Source organism: Odocoileus virginianus, chromosome 1 (genome assembly GCF_023699985.2).
Source record: "Odocoileus virginianus isolate 20LAN1187 ecotype Illinois chromosome 1, Ovbor_1.2, whole genome shotgun sequence".
Classification (NCBI taxonomy): domain Eukaryota; kingdom Metazoa; phylum Chordata; class Mammalia; order Artiodactyla; family Cervidae; genus Odocoileus; species Odocoileus virginianus.
In genome coordinates this window covers 81,560,353-81,583,528 of record NC_069674.1, presented here as the reverse complement: position 1 = coordinate 81,583,528, position 23,176 = coordinate 81,560,353, and the positions used below count along the sequence as shown (strand labels likewise).

General features: G+C 42.4%; 2 protein-coding genes across 6 annotated transcripts in view; both read left to right on the top strand.

Moving 5' to 3' along the window:
- Positions 1-203: 203 nt before the first annotated feature.
- On the top strand, positions 204-2,775 carry LOC139038414 (PE-PGRS family protein PE_PGRS61-like). Its single transcript, XM_070476885.1, has 2 exons — positions 204-216; positions 2,243-2,775. The coding sequence occupies exons 1-2, from the start codon at positions 204-206 to the stop codon at positions 2,773-2,775; spliced, it is 546 nt and encodes a 181-aa protein (XP_070332986.1).
- Positions 2,517-23,176, top strand: part of ABCB4 (ATP binding cassette subfamily B member 4) — a 76,403-nt gene continuing 55,743 nt past the window's right edge. For 2 of the 5 annotated variants that reach the window (XM_070470112.1, XM_070470103.1), the window contains exons 1-6: positions 2,517-2,646; positions 2,841-2,926; positions 6,363-6,417; positions 9,721-9,871; positions 18,594-18,688; positions 21,037-21,161. In XM_070470112.1, coding sequence (XP_070326213.1) covers positions 2,847-2,926; positions 6,363-6,417; positions 9,721-9,871; positions 18,594-18,688; positions 21,037-21,161 — 506 coding nt within the window. In that variant the 5' untranslated portion in view covers positions 2,517-2,646; positions 2,841-2,846. Of the gene's footprint in view, positions 2,647-2,840; positions 2,927-6,362; positions 6,418-9,720; positions 9,872-15,704; positions 15,763-17,059; positions 17,252-18,516; positions 18,689-21,036; positions 21,162-22,288; positions 22,533-23,176 lie in introns of those variants that run through there. The other 3 variants (XM_070470129.1, XM_070470120.1, XM_070470135.1) reach the window with 3 other exon arrangements.

Here is a 23,176-nt window from a genome sequence, read left to right as displayed (position 1 = left end):
AAAAAGAAAGAAAGAACTAATGGAACATGTAAAAGAAGTAAGATGGAGGGAAGGACATTAACTCTACATCAAGGAGGACAAAGCAGGATTATCTCAGTATCCTACCAACCAAAGAAAGTTGAGATTTCTTACAGCCTGAGTGTCATAGAGAACTCTCCAGTTTATCACAGTGGCTTAAATATTGTTTTTTAATGACTAGCTGGATGGATGCACCAGGTAAGGTGGTTTTACTGTTATTAGATAAATGTAAAAGTAGCCCTTGGAATGGGCTGTAACACAGGCAAATACATAAGTACAGTCATGTGGGCATGGCTTCTCTCTCCCACACACTGGCCTCAGATGCAAGCAACATATGATGAACACTTATTATAGGGATAACTTTATCAACTGACTCTGACAGGGGAAAATGTCATATTCCTGTGTGTTGGTTTTTCGTTTTTTTTTTTAGTTCAGAAGCTTCCTATTTTCTCAACTGTCTACCTTTTCACTCCTCCAAGATGTCTTTTATAGAAACTTAATAGGCTACTACCCACTCCAGTACTCTTGCTTGGAAAATCCCATAGACGGAGAAGCCTGGTGGGCTGCAGTCCGTGGGGTCGCTAGGAGTCGGACACGACTGAGCGACTTCACTTTCACTTTTCACTTTCATGCATTGGAGAAGACAATGGCAACCCACTCCAGTGTTCTTGCCTGGAGAATCCCAGGAATGGGGGAGCCTGGTGGGCTGCCTTCTATGGGGTTGCACAGAGTCGGACACAGCTGAAGCAACTTAGGAGCAGCGGCAACAGACTACCATCTCCTTACAGGCTACTGAGTTTTATAATGTCCTCCTGTCACCACCAAGGATTCTTTAAGCTCAACAATTTCAGTTGCTTTAATTGTAGAGTACTTTTTGAATAGTGATCTGACCACCTGTTAGACTTGTGAAGAAGAGAAATTCTGGTTGATCAAAGAAGAGAATCCTCCTGATTGTGGTAGATGGGCTAAGAAGAAAAAACATTTTTAGGAAAACCTGTAAATAAACTCATTTCTAATAATTCTAGAACATGCCACAGTTTCAATCAACTCTGTCATCTCTTCAAGTTCTGCCTAGCTCAAGGTGATATGCAGAGCGGGGTAGAGATAAGTGGCATATTTTAGAGTGAGTGCTCGAGCTCCTGTCTCTTATCCCAGTCTCTCCTCATCAGCCTCTTCTGATCCTGTAACTATTAATACTAGGTACCTCTTATATGCCAGGCACTTTACACACATTATGTCTCATCCTAATAACACCTCTATTTTATGGTTTCCGTAAAATCAAGAATTAAGTAAATTGCCTAAGGCCAAACAGTAGGTGACACAGGTGAGATCCAAGGTCTGCTGACAGCACCTCCTCCTGGAGGATGCTCTGCGTTAATTTTTTCTGGGAACCCGAGAAATCCGCGGGATGACTTCTGTGTTAACGAGAGCAGGAGCAAGGAGCCTCAGGTGACCCCGCTGCCTGCTTGGGAAGAAGGGAAGCCGTGCTTATGGAGTGCGTTCTGCTTCAGGCTCTGTGCTCGCTGCTTTCAGCTTCTCAGTTCATTCATTCCTCACAGTGACCTAGTCAGGGGGGTGTTTTATCCTCCTGTTACCATATGAGGGAACTGCGGCTTAGAGAAGCCAGAAAGTGTCCAGGGTGACATAACTAGTAAGATAGGAAGCTCTGAGTTCGAATCCCACTGGCTTCAAAGCTACGAGAACATGTTGCTCCCTGTTTTAGATTTTTCCTTTAGGAAGGAGTGTGGCGCGAGGCTAATGAAAAGGGACAAGAGAACCACACAGAGGATTCCCGTGAGCGTGAGGTTTAGAGACACTTGAGTCCAGGATCAGAAGAAGATGCCAGGAGATGACACTGGAGACTGGACCCTGGTCCTGAGGATGTAGCCACAGGCGAGACTCCACCTCTCTGGGCATCGGTTTCTTACTGGAAACGGGAGTGGAGGAGAAGCGGTTTTGAATTTGGCGATGTTTAAAGCCCCCTCCAGCCCTAAAGGTCTGTGCCTCTGTTAAGAATGTACCAACTGCATTATCCTCCGAAGAGTTTAATGTTATGTTTTTGGGCGGCCCTGCCCTGTTCTCAGCGTCCCTAGAGATGGGTGGGTTCAGTGCCCCCCAGAGAGCAGACCCCGGGATGCAGAAGCAGCGGGAGGCGACCTAGGGGTCTCTCGTGTCCCTCAGCTGCCCCATCATTGGTGAGCATGTCCAAACTGTCCCCCGCAAGGCTTCAAAAAGAAAACTGCATGGAAGGAGTGTGACCGTACTCTGGAGGGCTCGAGTGGCTCGCAAGGCGAGGCTTTCGGAACTCCCAGCGGTACCAGGCTGGTCGCGGGGCTTATCGGCCGCAGCTGGCTCGGCGGGCCCGGGGCTGGCGGCTCGCCCGGGGTGGGCGGCAGCGGAGGGCGGCGCGCCGGGCAACCTTCCCCACGGGGTGTGCGGAGCGAGCCTGGCGGCTGGAGCGCCTCCTCTGCCCGGGGCCGTCGCCCCGGCGGCTTCAGGAGGCAGGCGTCGCTGGGGCCGGACACACTCGGGGTGGGTGGGGGCGGGGGGGCTGGAGCGAGCAAAGTCCCAGGCCCGGCGGCCGCAGCCCCAGCGCCCAGCGGATCGGCCAGACAGGCGCCGTCCTCGGTGAGGGAAGCTCGGGAAGGTGGGCTCCGGGCGGGGGGGGGCAGCGTGCCATCCGCGCGATCCTCCCGGGTCCCCGCGACCAGTCTGCTGGCCCGATCCCCCGGCAGGGTGGGGAGGGGGGTGTTGTGAGGAGGCTGGGCGACCTCCCCAAGCTGGGGCTGGTGCCCTTGGGCTTGAGACTGGTTTCTCCCCAGGCTGAGATGGATCCAGAGGTGGGAAGGATCACAACATTCCGGATTACCGAGACGAGGGAGGACGGATTTGAACTGGGCGTCAGCAGGTACATCACCCTCGGCCACCGCTTTTCTGCTTTTCTCCTTACATGCGAGTCAGCAGAGCCACATGCAGCAGAGCAAAGAAGCTGAGTTGATGATGCCTTTGGCCGTTGTTTTGGAGTTTCCCTAGAATCTTTTCTGTGGTTCTGACTTTACCCAAGGAATGTCACTGAGGCTTCTTTTGTGACAGGCTGGCTTTCCTGGTGGCTCAGTAGTAAAGTATCCCTCAGAGACTCGGGTTGGGAAGATCCCCTTGAGATGGGTAAGGCAACCCACTCCTTATTCTTCCCTGGAGAATCCCCATGGACAGAAGAGCCTGGTGGGCTACAGGCCGCTGGGTGGCGAAGAGTCAGACAGGACTTAGCCAGTAAACAACAACAGGAAAGAGAGCGTGGATTTGAGAGTGCCCCCTTCTCTTTGTGCAGGGCCCTTCGATGAACCCGTGTGGTGTAACATTCCCTGCATTATGTAGCTCACAACTTTTCCAGAAAACTTTCATAAACATCGTCTGATCTTCTGGGCTTAAAGAGCATCAGACATCTGCTGTTGATGGTTGTGCTTTTTAACCAAGTGCAGTGAGGCAGGCAGCTCCTTCCCTCCACTCATTATTCCCCTTCCCCCTCATTTTACCCACCTTCCTCTCAGCTCTCAGGTTCCCTCTTCCTCCCCTCTGGGGGGTGAGGGCTGAGGTGGGGAGGGGAATCCTGGGCAGCGTGGGGCGGGTTACCTGCGCTCCCAAAGAAAGCGCTGCTCCGACGCAGGGGGAGCCTCTCGCCTTTCTCTGCTTGCTGTCTCTCCCTCTGCAGGCTCTGTGGCTCCCGAGGGCCCCTGTCACTCACTTCTCCACGGGGCATAAGCAATCAGTACGTGGCATGCCGTCGTCGTCCCTCTTTCACTCTGAGGATAGTGAATCATTTTCTCCTTCAGCCTCAAAATGTATGAGGCTGTTGAGGTCTCTGAGTTCATGCCAAGCCACCCAGAACTAATTGACTGGTGTCATCCAGTGATCACCCAGAGGGACAAACTTATCAGGTTCAGTAGTGGGTCCTCAAGCTGCAAGTGGCTTGATTAGTTAGCAGAGAACATGCCTATCTGGTGGTTAAACCGGGGCATTATCTTAGTCTGTTAATTTCTTCATGCAATGATCTTCCTTTATTTCTTCTACGTACCATGGTATTAATTCACAAAATATCTAGTTTGCCCTATAAAACTGGAAAACCCATGGATGGTATGTTTTCTTCTTGAAAAATGTGGTTTTCATTCGCTGGCAATTTAGGCTGGAATTGAGTGTGAATCTATAAATAGATGGCATTTTCTCGAAGAAGTCTATTTCTGTGTTGCACTGGCTAAACCTTGGTGACTGTACAGAGGGGTTACCCCTGCAAAAGATGAGGTGGCAAAACAGAACCCAAGGAAGTTCTCAGAAGTGGAGCTCACAGCCTTGTGTTGGGAAGAAGACAGTGCAAAGAGTACAGAAGACTAAGAAAAAGTTGATTATGAAATTAAGTGTAATGAGACACATTTTTATAAAAAATAGTCCAAAACTTGTGTGTTAAAGGAAGTTCAGTTCACTTCAGTTGTCTAGGGAAAATTGAGAGTTACATGGTTGTTCCAATCATGCAGTTTTGCCGGTCACATTCTTGTGAACATATTTCATTGCGGATGTCAATCCTTTGATTTTAGAAAATGTTCCAGATAATTTGGTATCAAGTCCTGTGAATAAAACTTTACCTGAAATTTAAATAAATGCATTTAGGCAAAAAAAGTCTGCCCTCCTAGAGTTAGCATTTATTTATTGTTGAGGATAGATGTAAACAACACACATGCTGAACATGTAATTGCTAAAATCCTGCAAGTAGTCTTTATATGCCATGGAATTAAAGCCCAAGATACATAAAAGAAAAATATTATATCAAGTTCCATCTTCCTGCCTAAGGGGAGAACCAGATTGTGTTTCATTCTATACCCAAGACTGAGGAAGCAACAGCGTTTCCAACCTAAAACCAAATTAATAGCCTATGGCTTCTGAGACAAATTATCACCAAAGGGCATCAGATATCCCAGACCAGGGGCACTCTTGGGCTTTAAGTAATATAAAGTTACATCTATGCAAATATGTGGTCGTTTATGAAAAAGAAGCATCCATAAACTCTTTTCCCAGGGCACTTAGTCCTGTAAACAATTGTTAGCAGGTAATGAATGATATGGGAACACGTTAATTAAGGCTAAAGAAATCAGGAGTGCAAAAAAGCTATTTTAAATAGGGTAGTTAAGGTCGGTCATATTGAGAAGGCAATATTTAAGCAAGAACTTGAAAAAAAAAAAAAATGAGAGAGCTGTGTGGCATATATGTACCACTCCCGGCAGAGGTAATGCAGACCCTGCGGGGGGAACGTGTTTGGCGTGTTCACAGGACAGCAGCAGCAGAGAGACCTAGGTAACTGGAGCAGAGCCAGCAGGAGTGGGAGTGGGCGCTGTGCTCAGAGAGGTACCAGAGGAATATCATGTGGGGCCCTAGAGGCCAACGTAAGGATTTGGCTTTTACTCTGAGAAAAGCGGATGCCACGTGTAAGTCTTGGAGCAGAGTAGCAGCATAGTGTGACCTGAGGGTTTTTTTAATTTATTGAAGTGTAGTTGATTTACATTGTTGTGTTAATTTCTGCTATACAGCAAAATGATCAGCTATACATATCTGTGTACATATTTGCACACACATTCTTTCTCATGCTCTTTTCCATTATGACTTATTACAGGACATTGAATATAGCTCCCTGTGCTCTTCAGTAGGACCCTGCTGTTCATCCATCTTATATGTAATAGCTGGCACCTGCTAATCCCAAACTCCCAATCCGTCCCTCACCTCTTCCTCCTCTTTAGCAAGCATGTGGCTTGTGTTTCTAGATGATGACTCTGAGTATAGTGTTGTGGAAGACTGAAGTGGGCATAAGTGGATGTGGAGAAACAAGGCAGGAGTTCTTCTGGGTATTAGGATACTTATGAAAGTGGTGAAGTGTGATTGAACTCTAGATGTATTTTGAATGTAGAGCCGACAGGATTTCCTGACACCATTCCCTATGATCATTCAGAAGACTGGCCTTTACTAATTTTAGATCAATATGTACCTTTTTAGCACATGAAGAATTAACTGATCTTGCAGACATTGTTGGCATGGTCATCTTCCTTCTGTGCATGCGTGCTGCAAGGCAGGTGACCATTCCCCGGTTATCCGGAGATCCCTATAGCACCTTGGACAGTTACCTTTGCACTTGGTTATTGCCTTACACCGTGTGTTAAACTGGATAATTCTGACAGTTTGTGGACATCACTCTTTTGCATTTGAAAATATAATATTCAAATATGGTAACTATTAAATTTATATTCAGTTAACTGTGAAACATGTTGTGACAGTTTTTAAATTCAGTTGTATATTTTTTTTTACAGCAGCCAAGCTAAGGAAAAAATGAAGAAAGTAAATTTGATTGGACCATTAACATTGGTAAGCTGTGAAATATTAAGTTTAAATCAGTTCTGTCTTCATTTAAGTTTGATGTCTTGGATCTGTAGTGAGAAGTACTTTAAGACTGTCTGCAGGCAGTGATAGATGTCCTGGATTGGCTCATTGTATTTAATGGCCCACATTCTCAAGGTGGATGATAAAACAGGTAGGGATAGGCTGGCTAGGAGAGCAGATCTAACTGGTGTACAGGGAAACTGAAGTTAGGACTGGTGTTTGAAGCACCATACAAATCAATTAATTTCATAAAAATACATCTCTGCACTTGTTTCACACACACACACACAAACACAAATTTACCTTAAAATAAACTTGCATATAAGGAGATTGTTAACTACAGAAAATTATAAATGCTTAAGAAATCTATGTTCACATTGGCCTCCAGGAAAATTGATTAAATATGAAGTTACTATTACAGATTCAGATATATTTGTGACAATTCTCAGTGGTTTTCCACTGGTCCAGGGCAAGCCAACATAGTTTTGGAAGAAGTCAAATCTGTTTTTCATTTGTAATATGTCTTAGAGAGGGGACCCAAGAAAATGTTTACTCACTTTTGGTGAATATGAGATGTTTCAAACTATGACAGCCTTTATTTGATAGCCAAGAAGCTGGTAAAAGAAAAAAAAAAGCATGTCATCTGAAATCTCCAACTTATTAAGTTTCATTCTCTTCTCCCTTATGCTTGTGACTTCTGTTTAAAAATCTCTGTAAGGGTAACATTTTTCTTAGTTCAGTACTTTAGAAAATAAATTGTTTATAAAACTAAATCTGGTTTTAATGCAAAGGTTTTAAATCTGCATCTTACAGAAAACAAATGTCACAAACCTTAAAGTAGAAACAGAAATTTTCATTTGAATTTGGAAGTTTAACCTTAAATATAAACGTGATCTTTTTCACTGTCTTAATAGATTTTTTGCTGCTGTTCTGAGTGAGGTTCAGATACAACTGCATTTTAATAGGAGTTAGAAAGGCATTTGGGCTTCTCTGGTGGCTCAGATGGTGAAGAATCCACCTGCAAAGCGATCTGGGTTCGATCCCTGGGTTGGGAAGATCCCCTGGAGTAGGGCATGGAGTAACCCACTCCAGTGTTCTTGCCTGGAGAATCCCCATGGACAGAGGAGCCTGGCGGGCTATAGTCCATGGGATACAGCACAAAACACAAAGGCATTCTTTTGTTGAAAAATCACTGAAAACAGATTTAGGTTACTTAGGATGTTACTGTGAAATTCCTGGAATTTTCACTGGAGCTTGGTGACAATAAAATTTTGTTTCATTAATATGAGAAACTTTTTAATTGAGGTGCAGTGAATATATTACATTACATGAGTTTCAAATGTGCTATGGAAAGCCTTTAAAACTTTCTTCAGTTTCATGTGGAGAAGGAAATGGCAACCCACTCCAGCATTCTTGCCTGGAGAATCCCGTAGACAGAGGAGCCTGGTGAGCTGCCGTCTGTGGGGTCGCACAGAGTCGGACACGACTGAAGCGACTCAGCAGCAGCAGTTTCACATAAATGTTCGGTGAAGGCAACATTGCATGTCACCTTGCTCCTACGCTTGAGCTGTGGCCCAGAAACTCAAGAGCTCCATCTCCCTTCCCCTCCGGCCCCTAAGGTGAACCTTGGGGACACTGGTCCCTTTTGTGGCAGTTTTAGCCCCCCCCGCCCCCACCCTGCTCTGGACTTGACCTGCCCGCCTTGTTTCATTCCAAGCTCCACCTGGCCTCCTACCTTTGTCTCTCTCAACACTCTCGCTTGCCCTCTGTGTTTAATGATGGAATTTGGTCTCCCAGATGGAACTTCTGGAAATCCCTGAGAACAGTTGGCACACCGCCCCGCCACCCACTTTGTGCTTTAACCTCAGGGTGCCCCTGCATAGTGACGCCCTCTGACTCAGCCTCCACTCTCAAGGGCCCCACTCTGCCCAGCCTGACTCGTCACCCATTCTCTTGATGACTGTTCCTTCTTTGTCCCCCAGAGGGAGTGGGGTGGGGAAATGGGCAGAGATAAGGGTTAAAAAGATGAGAGAGACGTGGGGGACAGAGGGGAAAATTAAGAGATGGGAGATGTAATCTGGAGGGCAGAGGACGAAAGAACAACAGACAGGCGTAGTTTCAGTCAATCAGAAATGGGGAGAAAAAGTGTGAATTTGGAGAGAACTAAAAAAGGTGGTGAAGGACAAAGGGTTTTGGAATATTATGACACTGATCGGCTGGTTAGTTCTTGGGTGTTGTGCACTTTACTGGTATACCCACTTACCTCTATAAGTGATAAGTGAAAGCTGCTCAGTCATGTCTGACTCTTTGCGACACCATGGACTATTCAGTCCATGGAATTCTCCAGGCCAGAATACTGGAGTGGGTAGTCTTACTCTTCTCCAGGGGATCTTCCCTACCCAGGGATCGAACCAAGGTCTCCCACATTGCAGGCAGATTCTTTACCAGCTGGGCCAGCAGGGAAGCCCTCTACCGACAGTGCTAAATCCGAGATAGTTGGTGTGGCCACCAGGCCTCTTAGACCTCGCTCTAATATCGTCCTCCGTGCTCTGTATTGTGTGCTTAGAAATTCCACCACATGGGGTTCCCTGAGGACTCATGTAGTTGCCAGTCACCCTGCTGTTCTAAGCCCCCACGTCCCCCACTTTCTCTGCACTCCCCAGTTCTTCAGCTAATTCCCCCTTGTCCTTCAAGATTCTACAATGAGGATCATCTCCATAAGCAAGACTTCCCTAGAGCACACACCCAGGCACTCCTTAAGTTTCTTGCCCTTCACTATTGATCTGTCTTCCAAAAGCTAACTTAAGCCTGTTAAAGGGGACTTATCCGCAAAACCCAGAATATCTGTTCCCCCTCTGCCCTTTATAATTCTCCCTCTGAAATATTCTGAATGTCTTTTTAAAGGATGTATTATGTGTGTGTATGTAAATGACATCAACCCCTAGCTATTTCTAATTCACTACCTCAGTAGCTCTGGAAGATCAAACAGTATTTCTTAATGAAACCAAATCTTAGTCCCTTCTGACTATATTGCAATCATTTATCCAAATAAGACACTGATTAAGTGAAATTAGAATTTTTTCCACACAGATACAAAATAAATAGAATCTCGAAATTACTCTGTCAATGATTTGAATTGAAATTCTCTTTCTTCCCTTACATATTTATTTGGAATGGTTACAAAAGTACTGACCTTAAAGAGGAATCCAAAGAACATACATTGTGAAAAAAGAGAAATTCTGTCATACAAGCTAAGTATTCTTATCTTTTCTTTCTTTCTTTTTTTAGTTTCGATACTCTGATTGGCAGGATAAATTATTTATGTCTTTTGGCACTATCATGGCCATAACTCATGGATCAGGTCTGCCCCTCATGATGATAGTATTTGGAGAAATGACTGACAGATTTGTTAATACTGGAGGAAATTTCTCCCTTCCAGGTAAGCATTTCTTTAATTAAGATATGTAGGCGTATAGATGTATTCATTTATTTAACTGAGTGAAAGATTAGAAATTGACTTTTCTATTCATCATCTACTTGCTTCATTGTTTGGACATTTGGGTAGCTTCAGATATCACAGAAGGAGTTTTAAAATTCTCAATAAAATGCCTCAAATAATCAGTTAAATTTCAACAAATAAGTGTATGCTATTGGACTTTAAGTATAGAATAGGGAAATTTCCAGAAAGCTTGTATTTCAATAAAGTAAGGAAGTCAGTCTGCTTGAGGATGGTGGAACCATAGCAGAGCGTGTCTACACAGTGTCCATTCAATTAATGGCTATTGATGAGCTTCAAACTGCATCAGTTAGCATGGCAATACTTCTTAGCTGTCCTCAGCTTGCAGGTCTGTTTCTGATTTTTTTTTTTTATTCCCCTCCCCCTCCCCCTTTCTCCCATCCTTCTTTCTAAAATTACACCTACTTTCTATCTCTAATATTTGGATCAACAAGGTTGACTGTTCCTTAACAGAACACTTTACTAAAGAGTGAATGGATTCAGTATGAGAATGATGTGCTTTGAAACTCACCCAAAGGACTAAAATTACTGAAGTGTAAAAGGAGTCACCTAAGTTAATGCCATCTATATGAGGGGCTATGTCAGCAGCATTGGAGTGAGGTTCCGATGGACAAAGTTAGTTTCATATTAGACAGAAAGGAAGATATCCGTGCTTTCTCCCGAGCACGATGGCTCAGTCCCTCCCTGGAGACCTGTGGGCACTGGGTGAAGAACCCCGAGGGAAGCTCTCAGGGCACACAGATGCGGGAATATAAGGGAAACAGCCAATAAAGGAGAGGCAGCTTTCATAGTAAAGACACCCGAGAAACAGTAGACTATTTAGATGACACTCAGAGTTTTCAGTGTTCACTGTTGAGAACTACATGTTTGGTTAGCATTGTAGGGCTTAGATGTAATTACCTAAGAACATGATTACTTAATTTATACAATAGGATCTCTTTACATAAATATTGATGAATATTAATCCCTTTTAGATGTCTAGTAGAAGCATCCTTTGAATAGTTAAAGCACACTCCTACAAAAGCAGTTTATTTATTCTCTAGTACTACTGTGTCTGAGAAGAACCTCTTTGTAACAAAAATAATAGAAATCTTTCATAGTGTGGATCATGTGCCAGGTCTTCTTATCAGTGACACATGAAGACAGTTGAGGCTTGGAGAGAAGAAATAACCTCCCAAAGTACACAGTGTTAGGGCAGAAGTCAGACTCAGGTCTTTCCACCATCCGTACCATGCTCATGGCTGTATACGTGATACTGCCGATGCAAGTAACTGTACATTCTCCTTTAGAAATTGTGTCTGGGAAAGTTTTAACTGGATTACTTGTTTTTGACCAGTGGCCAAAACTTTAACACAAATACTATAAAGAGTAAAATAGGATAGCTTAAAAAGTCTTTAAGGAAATTAGGAATTTTTAATTCATTTTCCTTTTACTTCTTATAAAAGGATTTATAGATGTATAATACACACACACAGAACAGGAGGAGGCCCATATTAGAATATATCAATCAAAACTGGTTTCAATTTAGGATTTTAAAAAATCAGATGAATGACTGGATAAACAAAAGTTTTTACATACATACAGTGGAGTGTTAAAAAGCCTTAAAAAGGAAGGAAGTTTTGACACCTGCTGCAGCATGGATGAATCTTGAGGACATTATGCTAAGTGAAAGAAGACAAATATCATATTATTCTGCTTATAGGAAGTGTCTAGAGTAGCCAAATTCATAGAAACAGAAAAGAAGATATGGTAGCTGGGGGTGGAGGATAAGGAAATGGGGAGTTGTTTAATGGGCATAGTTTCAGTTGGGGAAGCTGAAAAAGTTCTGGAGATTGATTTGACCATAGTGTAAATATATTTCGCACTACTTAACTATGCACTTAAAATGGTTAAGATGGTAATGTATATTTTATCACAGTTAATTTTTTTTTAATTGGATGTAATGTACTTATCCCAGGGAAGCTGACCTTTGGTCCAGTTGTATTAGTCCCGTTTTTGTTTTTGCTAACACCAGAGTAATTCCACAGCTTTCTTATTTGGAGCAGTCTGCTTATTTTTAATGTGTTTCTAATTATGCAACCGAATTGCTTTGAAGCTGGAATGGCAGGCAGGTGCCACGTACTGTGCCCAGGGCCAAATTCAAGGTCTTTCTGGGGAATGGCACTCGCCAGCCGCCTGCAGACCTGTGACTGCGGGAGCGATACACTCACCAGAGTGCCAGCGCAGTTTCAGTGACCTCCGAATTAAATGACACTTGGCTCTCCACAGCCACGTTTGTCATCAGGCAGCTTGATTGTCCTGGAGGGTTTGGAATGAGAAGTCCCTCAGATGTTATTAATGCCAGTGTCCACTCTCTAGGTTTGTACAAATAATATTCCCATGGCTCTTTGGAGAAAATGAATTGCTACATTTCATGCTCGCTCTGAATCCAGAGAGCTCATTGATATGTTTAGGTTTGTAGAGTTTAGCCAAGGTCATGGGGGTTGAGAGACGATGGAGTCCTCAGGTGTCCTTAGCTGAGCTTGCTAGGTCGTCTCACCGAGACGATGTTGGTTTATAGTCTATTCTTTAGAACTGGATTTTTGGACAGCAAGACTCAATGGGAGCCAAATGAGACGAGAATGTTAGAAGAAAAAAAGAAAAGGTTTAAATTACAAGAGGGTCTGACAATGAGCTATTGTGAACAGAGTCCATCCTTGTCAGCAGAGTGAAGTCTCCGTGACAAGGTTGTTCCCTCACAATGACTGAGTTGTGCAGAAACTACGTGTAAAACATTCCACATCCAAACCTTAAGAATGGAGTCACAGGAGACAGGGTTTCTACAGAGTATTAGGAACTGGATATTTTATGCCAAGTCTGTGTGTCTGTAATGTAGGAGGTTGTGTGGAGAAATTGATACACCCTGTGTGCCTTTGCATTGCCACATAGATGAAAGGCAAAGACATTTTTGAGCCCCAGTTACCTTGATTTATTACCCATACTGCTAAAACTGCCTGGACATCCACCAATTCTGTCTTGTGCTGAGTGTTTCTATGTAATATTAATAAGAGAGGTCCTGGACTGAATCAAGGGAGGCAGACATCGGTTTACTTTGAGACTCAAAGTGAGTCAGCACTCCTTATTTAATGTCTCTCTGAGTGCTCTTTACGGTATACATTTATTATTTAGGCCTCTACCTGAATTTGGGGCAAATTACTTAACCTCTGTAATCCCTACTGTTATCACCTTTGAAAGGTAGGCTTGCTGATAGACTTAAATGAGATGACTTATGTCAAGTGTCTGGAGCATAAATATTGAGAGGAAACTGGCTGTAAGAACTTGGAAATGCAACAACCACTCTTAGATTCTGTTTCCTCATCTGTAAAATGTATGGAGTACATGGGAGATCTCTAAAATGAAAAGGCAGCTTTAGAATTTCCCATTTCTTTGCTATGGGAGGCATTTAGGCAGAATAGAGGAGTTCTCCATCCTGGTACATTAAAGTCAATTGGAAGAAATTTTTAGATTATGATCTAGACTCAGCTAGAGTTCTGATTCAGCTGGTCTTGGATGGAGCCTCAGTTCAGTTGCTCAGTCATATCTGACTCTTTGCGACCCCATGGACTGCAGCACACCAGGCCTCCCTGTCCATCACCAACTCCTGGAGTTTACTCAGACTCACGTCCATTAAGTCGGTGATGCCATCCAGCCATCTCATCTTCTGTCGTCCCCATTGGACATCTGTATTTTTTTCCATCTACCCTACTTGATTCTAACAGGCAGACAGTGCTGCAAACCACTCAACCAGATAACTGCTTGAAGATTGTTTATGAAGCTGAAGCCTAATATATAGCATCTGGGAAGACCAGGTAGCGGCCTTCTCCAGATCAAATCCTGTGAGATTTCCAGATCTAGCATTCTAGATTTCATCTCATGACTCTTCAAGGAACACATTCATACACATTTGTAACACCTTGGTCCTCTGGCAGCAGAAACTTGGTTTCCTAGGGGCTTTAGGGCTTCTAGGGTTACTCACCCAGAATTAGATTGCCATTCTTGGCCTGGGGCTCTGAGACAGGAGCAGGTCAAGTTTGTAATGTTTGTAGATTCTTACTTGCTAGGAGGGAAGCTCAATTTGAGTTATAATATTGGTGTTGGAGGAGAGAAAAAGTCATTTTAGGATTTCACCTGCTTTCTAAGTTCAGGGGTAAATAGCCCTGACAATAGTATGCATAATCGGCAGGTTTCCTGTGGTTTCAAACAATGATTTCTGCACATACTTCGGCTTTCACATAGCTTGTCTGCTTCTCGTTCCAAACACAGTTCCAACGTAGGTATCAAAGGTGCCAGATTTATGAACTCAGGAAGCAAATGAGCACACAGAAGTGAATGGATGAAAACAAGTAAAATAGAGTCTGCTTTCTCAAGGACCCTAGTAGCTGATAAAGAGCTAGGTTAATAAGCAGAAACACTTTGCTATGAACATCTATAGAAAGAACAATCCTGAGGGAGAAATTATGCCACCATCAGGGCTACAGGCCTGGTAATTGATCCTGGTGGTAGGTTAAGTTTAAAATAAATTTCTACCTCATCTCCCTTTGGAAGAAGATAAGAGTGATAATACAGCACCCAGAAAATGTGACCTCGGGGCTATTTACACATGATAAAGGAACAAAGCCTAGTTTCTCCCCTAGCATCATGGTAAATATGTTTTCCCAACAGTGCTGGGGTAACATTTTATCCTGTTACTCTGTGAATGCAGTAGGTATGGGCTGTTTTCTTTTTATTTTTTACTTTGTGTTTGTTAAAGAAGTGAAAATAAGTCATTACCACATGAATCAATCGGTGTGGTGTAGTGTCCGGTGCTGTATGAGATAGTGTTAGGACTCTCAGCCTGCTTACTATAATAACTGAGTGACTGGGTAAGTTACTTTATATCCCTGTGTTTCAGTTTCCTCATCTGTAAAATAGGAATTTATGATAGAACCCTACCTGTATAGTCCTATCTATAGAATTGTGAAAATTAAACCATGTAATGCATGTGTAGTATTCAGAACAATGCCCAGCATATAATAAATGCTCACTGGATCCTAGCTGTTACTAAAACATGTGAACCAGAAAAGGCACATTGACATTTTTATCAAAATTAGTTCAGAGTAAAAGACCATTTCCTTCCAGTTAATACTGCTTTAAAAACACCAATGTACAGGACTGCTAACAACCAAGACAAGGAATGCAGGACCGTGACGGATCACCAGGGATCCACTCACTTGTCTTTGAGCAGCCCAGTGATCTTTCTTGTCTTTAATTTTTCTCCCTTTGCCATGAATGTAATTCAGACTTTCCATTATTTATGTTGTGAGGAAGCATGTAAGGGAAACACACACATATAGTAAAACAGAATCAAAAGGAGCAAGTATCTGTAAAGTGCTTTGCACCACTAAGAAAAAAGTGCCTGTTAAGTCCTGTGTTTCTATGTGGACCATCTCTTTTTTCTTCCTCTGCCTTCTGTATGCCCTTCATCAGCTCCTCTCTGCTGCTCTAGGAAGCTGTGTTGCTAAAGGCCCAAGGCCTCTGGTAGGGGGGCAGTACCTGCTGGGGGGTGGGGGGGGACTTTACTTCCCCAACTGGAGCCCCGATGCACCTAAACTCGAGGGCCCTTTACATGGGCCTGATGGTAAGAATGACTTGAGAGTCACAGGGGAAGAGGAAAAAGATTTTAAAAACCTAGCAGTGCCTTTCAAAAATGTCTTATTTTTATTTTGTTTTTATTTAGTGAATTTTTCACTGGCAATGCTAAATCCAGGCAGAATTCTGGAAGAAGAAATGACTAGGTAATTGGCTAATATTTGTATATATCATATGTACTTCTTTATATTGTACTTTTAAAAACCATTTCATTTGAAAATAATTTCAACCTTATGAAGAGGTATAAGCATGTACAAGGAATCGCTGTATACTTTTTAGCTTTTGTTAGACTCTTTATCCTATTGTTTCCATTTATACCCCTCCCCTGTCATTTAAAGTAAGTTACACAGGAGACTTCCCTGGTGGTCCAGTGGTTAAGACTCTGTCCTCCCAATGCAGGAGGGCTGGGCTTGACCCCTGGTCAAGGAAATAGATCCCATGTGCTATTACGAAGACCCAGGGCAGCCAAATGAATAAATATTTTTTTTTTTTTAAGTAAGTTGCCCAGAGCATGGTCCTTTACTTATAAATACTTCAGATTGGTTCCCAGAACAGGGCATTCTCTTCATAACCACAGTACAGCTATCAACCTCAGTACATTTAATATTGATACAATACTTAGACCTGGTCTACCATCTGAATTCCAGTTTTGTCTGTTGATCTACTAATGTCATTTAGGCATTTTTTTTTCCCTTTCTCCTGCCTTTTTTTTTTTCTTTTTTCTTTTTTTTTTTCCCTTCTTCAGCCTTCTTAATAGAAATTCCCAAAGCCTGTCACATAATGTTTGTATGTTGACTTTTCAATTAATGTTGCTGACTTAAATGAGCACTGTCTGTAGCCGTAGCGGCCTGAAAGGAAAATAAATTTGAGAGTAATGAAACTGAATTTATTATTTCTAAATATACTAACTTCCCTCTAATTTAGTTAAGACTACACTCTGAGTTGATTTGAATTCATTACATTTTAGCATTGTTTTAGCATCTTTCAACTTCTGCCAATCAGGTAGAGGGTTTTTTGTTCTTTGTGTAAACAATATGGGAAAAGCTTACACTAAGAGCCATTTTGCATGTTCAGCCTATTTATTCCTGTATTTGCAATGTGGTGAAGCTTTTCAGAATGTAAGATACGCAACTCTAGAATGTGAATTATGGAAGAGTAAAATTGTGTCTACAGATTACCAATATAAGTAAAAATGATTCATGAACAATATTGTATGTTTGCAGTTAACCACACAACTTTATTTTACCTTTGACTAATAATTCAAGTGGATAGATTGGCCACTGTTCTATTATAATGTAAGAAAAGAGAAAAAAAAGTATATGTGTTATAATGTCCCACATGGTCTTTGTGATCTGTCAGTAAATTTATTAATTTCCAATTCTGAATATTTCTCTCCCAAACATAAAGACTCTATTTAAAAGAAACTTTTGAATTGTTTTCCAGATATGCATATTATTATTCTCGATTAGGTGCTGGAGTTCTTGTTGCTGCCTAAATACAGGTTTCATTTTGGACTTTGGCAGCTGGCCGACAGATTAAGAAAATTAGGCAAGAGTTTTTTCATGCTATTCTACGACAGGAAATACGCTGGTTTGACACCAGTGACATCACTGAACTCAATACATGGCTAACAGAGTAAGTATATTGTTACCTACACATCCGTAAAGAAATTAACTACTAGCTATGTGCAAACTTGTTAAGAGAAGATTTTAAATGAAAAAAAAAAGTTTGCTCAATTAAATATTTGGTGTGTACTGGGAATAGATGATCTGATAGCCATCTCTAGCACTTAGAGCCTATGCCACAGTACATCTTCCTTACCTGTTAGGTTTGGGTTTTTTGCCTCAGTTACATAAGTAGGTGTATTTGTGGACTGAGCTCACATGCTCTGGGCCTTCCTGGTGGCTCCAACAGTAAAGAATCTGCCTGCAGATGCAGGAGACCTGGGTTCAATCCCTGGGTTGGGAAGATCCCCTGGAGAAGGAGATGGCAACCCACTCTAGTATTCTTGCCTGGAGAATTCCATGGACAGAGGAGCCTAGCAGGATACAGTCCATGGGGTCACAAAGAGTCGGATGCAACTAACACATACACTCACATCCTTTACTTATTTCTCTCTCATGGAGCTTATCACAGGCCTGACAGATATTAAGATGGCACTCCGGTAAGATGGATGAATGAGTGAATCAGGGATTGAATGAATTCATAAAGAGACTTCTCTTAGTTCTTGTTGACTCTTCACTTATTCAACAAACAATTGAGGGCTTGTTAAACACTGTTCTAGATGTTTGTGGTTTAACAGTGAATGAGGCAAAAATCTCTGGCCTCTTGTTGCTTATGTTCCAGCAGGGGGTGGTAGATGGTTAGTGTTTTCTGGCTGGAGATTCTGCCGAGAGGGTAGTGAGCAAATGTCCAGGAGGAAGGAGGATCAGGGCATTTAGGGCCTGGCTGGCCTCCATAGGGACCTCAGGTCTGCCACTGGACATTTTTGACCTGAGGAGTAGCATGTTCAGACTTCCATTTCCAAAGGATCACTGGCTGCTGTACTGAGAACAGAGTGGGTTAACAGAAGCACCATGGGTAGAAGGAAGGAGCACTTCCTTATTCCTACTTTCAAACAAAATTGAGACATATGTTCAAAATGCTAATCCTTCTCTAATAGGATTAACTAACTGAGCAGCATCAACTTTTAATGATACTGACTTCCCAGAAGCGTGAACTAATCCTGAATTTCTTCCTTTGTTCAGTTTTTAGGTGGGGAAAGTGTCATTCAAGAGGCTAAGACTGTGAGAGGGGCTTGCAGGCATCTGAATGAGCTTTGCCTGTGTCTGTGTTGGTTAGATGTTTGCTTCGCCTTTCTGACCGAAGACCTGTAACCACTTAGGTGTGATCTTTTTTAGTGACATCTCCAAAATCAGTGAAGGAATTGGTGACAAGGTTGGAATGTTCTTTCAAGCAATAGCCACGTTTTTTGCAGGATTCATAGTGGGGTTTATCAGAGGATGGAAGCTCACTCTTGTGATAATGGCCATCAGCCCTATCCTGGGATTCTCTACAGCTGTTTGGGCAAAGGTATGTGAAACATGGGCATGACCATGTCTGTTAACTGACACAGACAGAGTTATCTTCAAGATGCAGGATTCTGGTTATGTGTTGTACAGATCTATGTTAAATGTCACTCAAAGTGCACGCAGAAGCATGTTGTTAATATGGTGCTCTAATAGGGAAGAGTATTTTTAATGTGATTCAAAATGTCAGATACGGGACTTCCCTAGTGGTCCAGTAGTTGAGACTCCGAGTTTCTAATGCAAGGGATGTGGGTGTAACCCCTGGCTGGGGAACTAAGATCCCACATGCTGCATAGCCAAAAAACCAAAACATCAAAGTTATTACCTCAATTACAGTTTTTGCACTCTTATTTTTTTTTACTTGTTTTAAAATCAATAAAATATTATTGATTATTTTTGTTTTTTTAACGATTATTTATTTGGCTGTGTCAGGTCTTAGTTGTGGCACATGGGATTTTGTTGTGCTGCATGGGTTTCTCCAGTTGTGGTGCACGGACTTTTTATAGTTGTGGAGAGTAGGCTCAGTTGCTCAGTGGTATGTGAGATCTTAGTTCCCTGATGAGGGGTTGAACTCGTGTTCCCTGCATGGGAAGGCAGATTCTTAACCTCTGGACCATCAGGGAAGTCCCTGCACTGTTGTTATTACCTTGGGTAAATCTCCTGGCATAGTAATTTAAAATACATAAATCGTTATGTCCCTATTTAAAGAAACATAATTTAAAAGTTACATCACTCAGTTAGACACTCAGTCATGTCTGATTCTTTGCGACCCCATGGACTGCAGCCTGCCAGGCTCCTCTGTCCTTGGGATTTTCCAGGCAAGAATACTGGAGTGAGTTGCCATTCCCTTCTCCAGGGGATTTTCCTGATCCAGGAATCGAGCCTGGGTCTCTTGCTTTGCAGACAGATTCTTTACCCCCTGAGCCACCAGAGAAACCCAATTTAAAAATATAACATAACTTCAACTTATTGCATGACTATAAAACATTTAACTAAGTTTGGATTTGCCGTTTAATTGTGATGGTTACATGGCACTCTGCCAATTTTGCCTTGCAGTAAAATCCACATAACCTATTGCATTTCAGCCAACACTCCAGGGTTGAGAAATTTTACCGGCAATTTTTGCTCATTTTGGGGTTGATGATTTACTTAATAGACAACTGGCGTCTCTTGTGTTTCGATTCTTCCTTTAGCTTTCTCCTGCAGCATCTTGTTTAGCCATCTTATAATTCAGTAGACTATCCATGAGTAGGTCTGGAAATGTGGTTTTCAAAGTGATTAAAAATCATTACACAATAATCGTAAGGATGATGAATCCTTTCCGAGCAGTAAGATTTTAGTTTAGTTTAGTTTGTAATCAATAGAGAAAAAAACAGTAGTAGATGTGGAACTCAACACTATTACCAAAAACACTATCTAGTGAATTATATGTGCCTTTCCTTTTCCTCACTCTGTTACTGAATCAAGTCTGGCTGCTTGAAAAAAAAATCATTACTTGCAAAAGCTGGTAGAATGGAAAGTTGCTTTTAATCAGGATGCTGGCAATCTGGGAGAGATGGTGGACTCAGTGTCCACCAAAAACCATCTCCAAAAATTCTGTCCACTCATGAAATATTTTAAAGGGGCAAAGGAAAGCATATCAGTTAATCATCGTGACAGAGGGTCAGAGTTGACAGTACTGTGAGCAGGCCTGTCAACTTCTTGTGATTTTTCTTTAAATGCTATCTCTTTACACAGTTTATTCATGAGATTACTGAAGGGGAAACTAGGGAAGAGACCTGGCCATTTGTTAATGACTTATTCTTTATTTCTACATCTTTGATCCATGAAAAGAACCAACAAGTTAGGTGAAGTATTGTGTGATCAAAAGATTTGAAAGGGGGACTTCCCTGGTGGTCCAGTGGCTAAGACTCTGCCTTCCACAGGGGGTGTCAATTCGATCCCTGGTCGGGGAACTAAGGTCCTACATATGGCCAAAAATTTAAAAAAAAAAAAAAATTGTGCTAGGGCTGGAGACAAGCAGAACTTGGGGCTGCTTGGTTTAAGGTTAGTGGCATGACAGAGGGAGAGAGAGAAGTCAATAGAAAATAGTAGTAGATGTGGAGAGTTTTTTTTCTGCCCAGAGCTGCCTACAACTTCCCTGGGGAAGAGTTCCTCAAGGCAGATCACACCCAGCCGTTGCAGGGGAATGGAAGAAGCTGTGGGATGTGCTACACTGAGTGATGTTTGCTTCACATCCACAGCGTCTGGTAAAGGACAGGATTTGGGAAGAAAAAGTAAGTTGAAGAGTTGATCAGAGTGTCTTTTAACTTTTTCCCCTATTTGAAAGTCATCTGATTCTCTTCTTTGCAGATACTCTCAGCGTTTAGTGACAAAGAACTTGCTGCATATGCAAAAGCAGGTGCTGTGGCGGAAGAAGCTCTGGGGGCCATCAGGACTGTGATCGCTTTTGGGGGCCAGAAGAGAGAGCTGGAGAGGTCAGGAAGGCCCTTTGTCCACTGGCTCAAAGAGCTCGCTTCTATTACATCTGGTTACTTATTCTTTTGTGGTATGAGGGCTGCAGTCCATATGATTGCAAAGAGTCGGACACAACTGAAGACACTTTTAGCACGCAGGCATGCACACGTGTCTACTGCTTTCCTTTGCCTAATACAAACCCCTTACCCACAAAACATAGACACCCTTTATTGATGGCTGGAGTTTGTCAGACTTTACAGCAGGGTTCTGGCTTTTTTTGGCTACGCTGGTGGCTCAGATGGTAAAGAATCCACCTGCAATGTGGGAGACCTGGGTTTGATCCCAGGGTTGGGAAGATCCCCTGGAGGAGGGCATGGCAACCCACTGCAGTATTCTTGCCTGGAGAATCCCATGGATGGAGGAGCCTGGTGGGCTACAGTCTGTGGGATGGCAAAGAGTTGGACATGAGTGAGCGACTAACACTTTCACTTTCTGAACTTTTTATGTTCCATGGACTTCTTTGAAAGTCTGATGAAGCCTATGGACTCCTTCTTAGAATAATGATTTTAAATGCATAAAACAAAATATGTAGGCTTACAGGAAACCAATTATAGTGAGGCACAGCCATCAAAACCTTCTTTAAGATGTGATACAATAAATCCATGTCTCTATTTTTAACCTATTGAATATCAAGAACTAACTATAGGTCTAATACCTACTGTAATTCAAAGTAGGTCTGTGGGTAAAATGTATTTCAAGATATCTGTAAAAAGTAGAACATGATATGGAAATGATCTGCGATTTCTATTGGCAGCACAGTCACAGTTACTGCTAACACTACAGAGGCTTGTTGCCTGCACTGATAATCAAAGGAAATGCTGAATTTTGGTTAGGGGCTAGCAAAATTAAAAGTGTAAAATTTTCCCTGGTCAAATTCCTTAACCAGAGATTCCAGGTCGACTACCTCTGCTCTAAGGGGAGTTGATGGACAAAAATGTATGGGCCAGAACATACTCCCCCCTAATAAAGGCTACTCAACTCTCCAGCCAGTTTTCTTTAAATAATAACATACCCTAATATAACTGAAGTATGACTCCATGTAAAATATTTTCTTTTGCCATTCTGCAGAGCTCCTGATACCCCCGACTCTATGAAAGAGAAATTCTCAGAAAATTCTCTAGCCTTGAAAGCAAAGGTCCCCACTCCCCTCTTTTTCATTTTCTGTTTTTCTGTTCCTTAAGTCCTCTTGACAGCCAACCTGTGCCTGGTTCTCTAACCGTGTCCTTTTTCTCTCACTGCTGTTTCCTGCACACAATAGCCCACACACCTCAGGATGTGAGTGTAATCAGTGCCGCTCCACTAGCTGCAAAAGGCGAACCATCTAAGCAAAGGTAATTACAGGCATGTCCATCACTGTCCCTGGAACCCGTGTCACGGGGGCTGATGTCAACCTCCCTGCCCGCACCTTGCAGCCGGGCCCCCTGGGATTCAGCACAGCCCTGGGCGCGGGGTGCCAGCTGTCTCCCCAGGGACAAAGCTCTGCTAAGTCGGTGCACGGCCCAGCACTGAGGAAAGAACACTGGAGAGTCAGGTGCTTTCAGTAATTAAAAGATATGATTTTGGGTGGCAGGATCCATTTTTAAAAATGCATCTTATTTGGTTAAACTAAAAAAGATATGATGTTGTTTGTTTTTGTTACAAACATTCTAATGGATGTGGTATTTTCCCTAAAGTGTCACTGTACATCCAGTGGATTTTTTCTTTTCTGACTTTAAGGAGCCAAAATTAAATTTTATACACTGTCTGCATCTATCATGGAATGACAGGCTTAACTGAAATTGATGGAAAAAACATTGTTATTTAACAGAACTGTTCTAGACATGTGTACCTTCATGTCAAATCCCAGAAGCCAGTAATAGTGGATTTTACTTAATATTTAAAATTATGGTAATAGTAGAATAAGTGGTATTTAGGAAGAGATTAAATTCTAAAACAATGGCAATAATAATAATAATAGGATTTATCAGATTGTCCC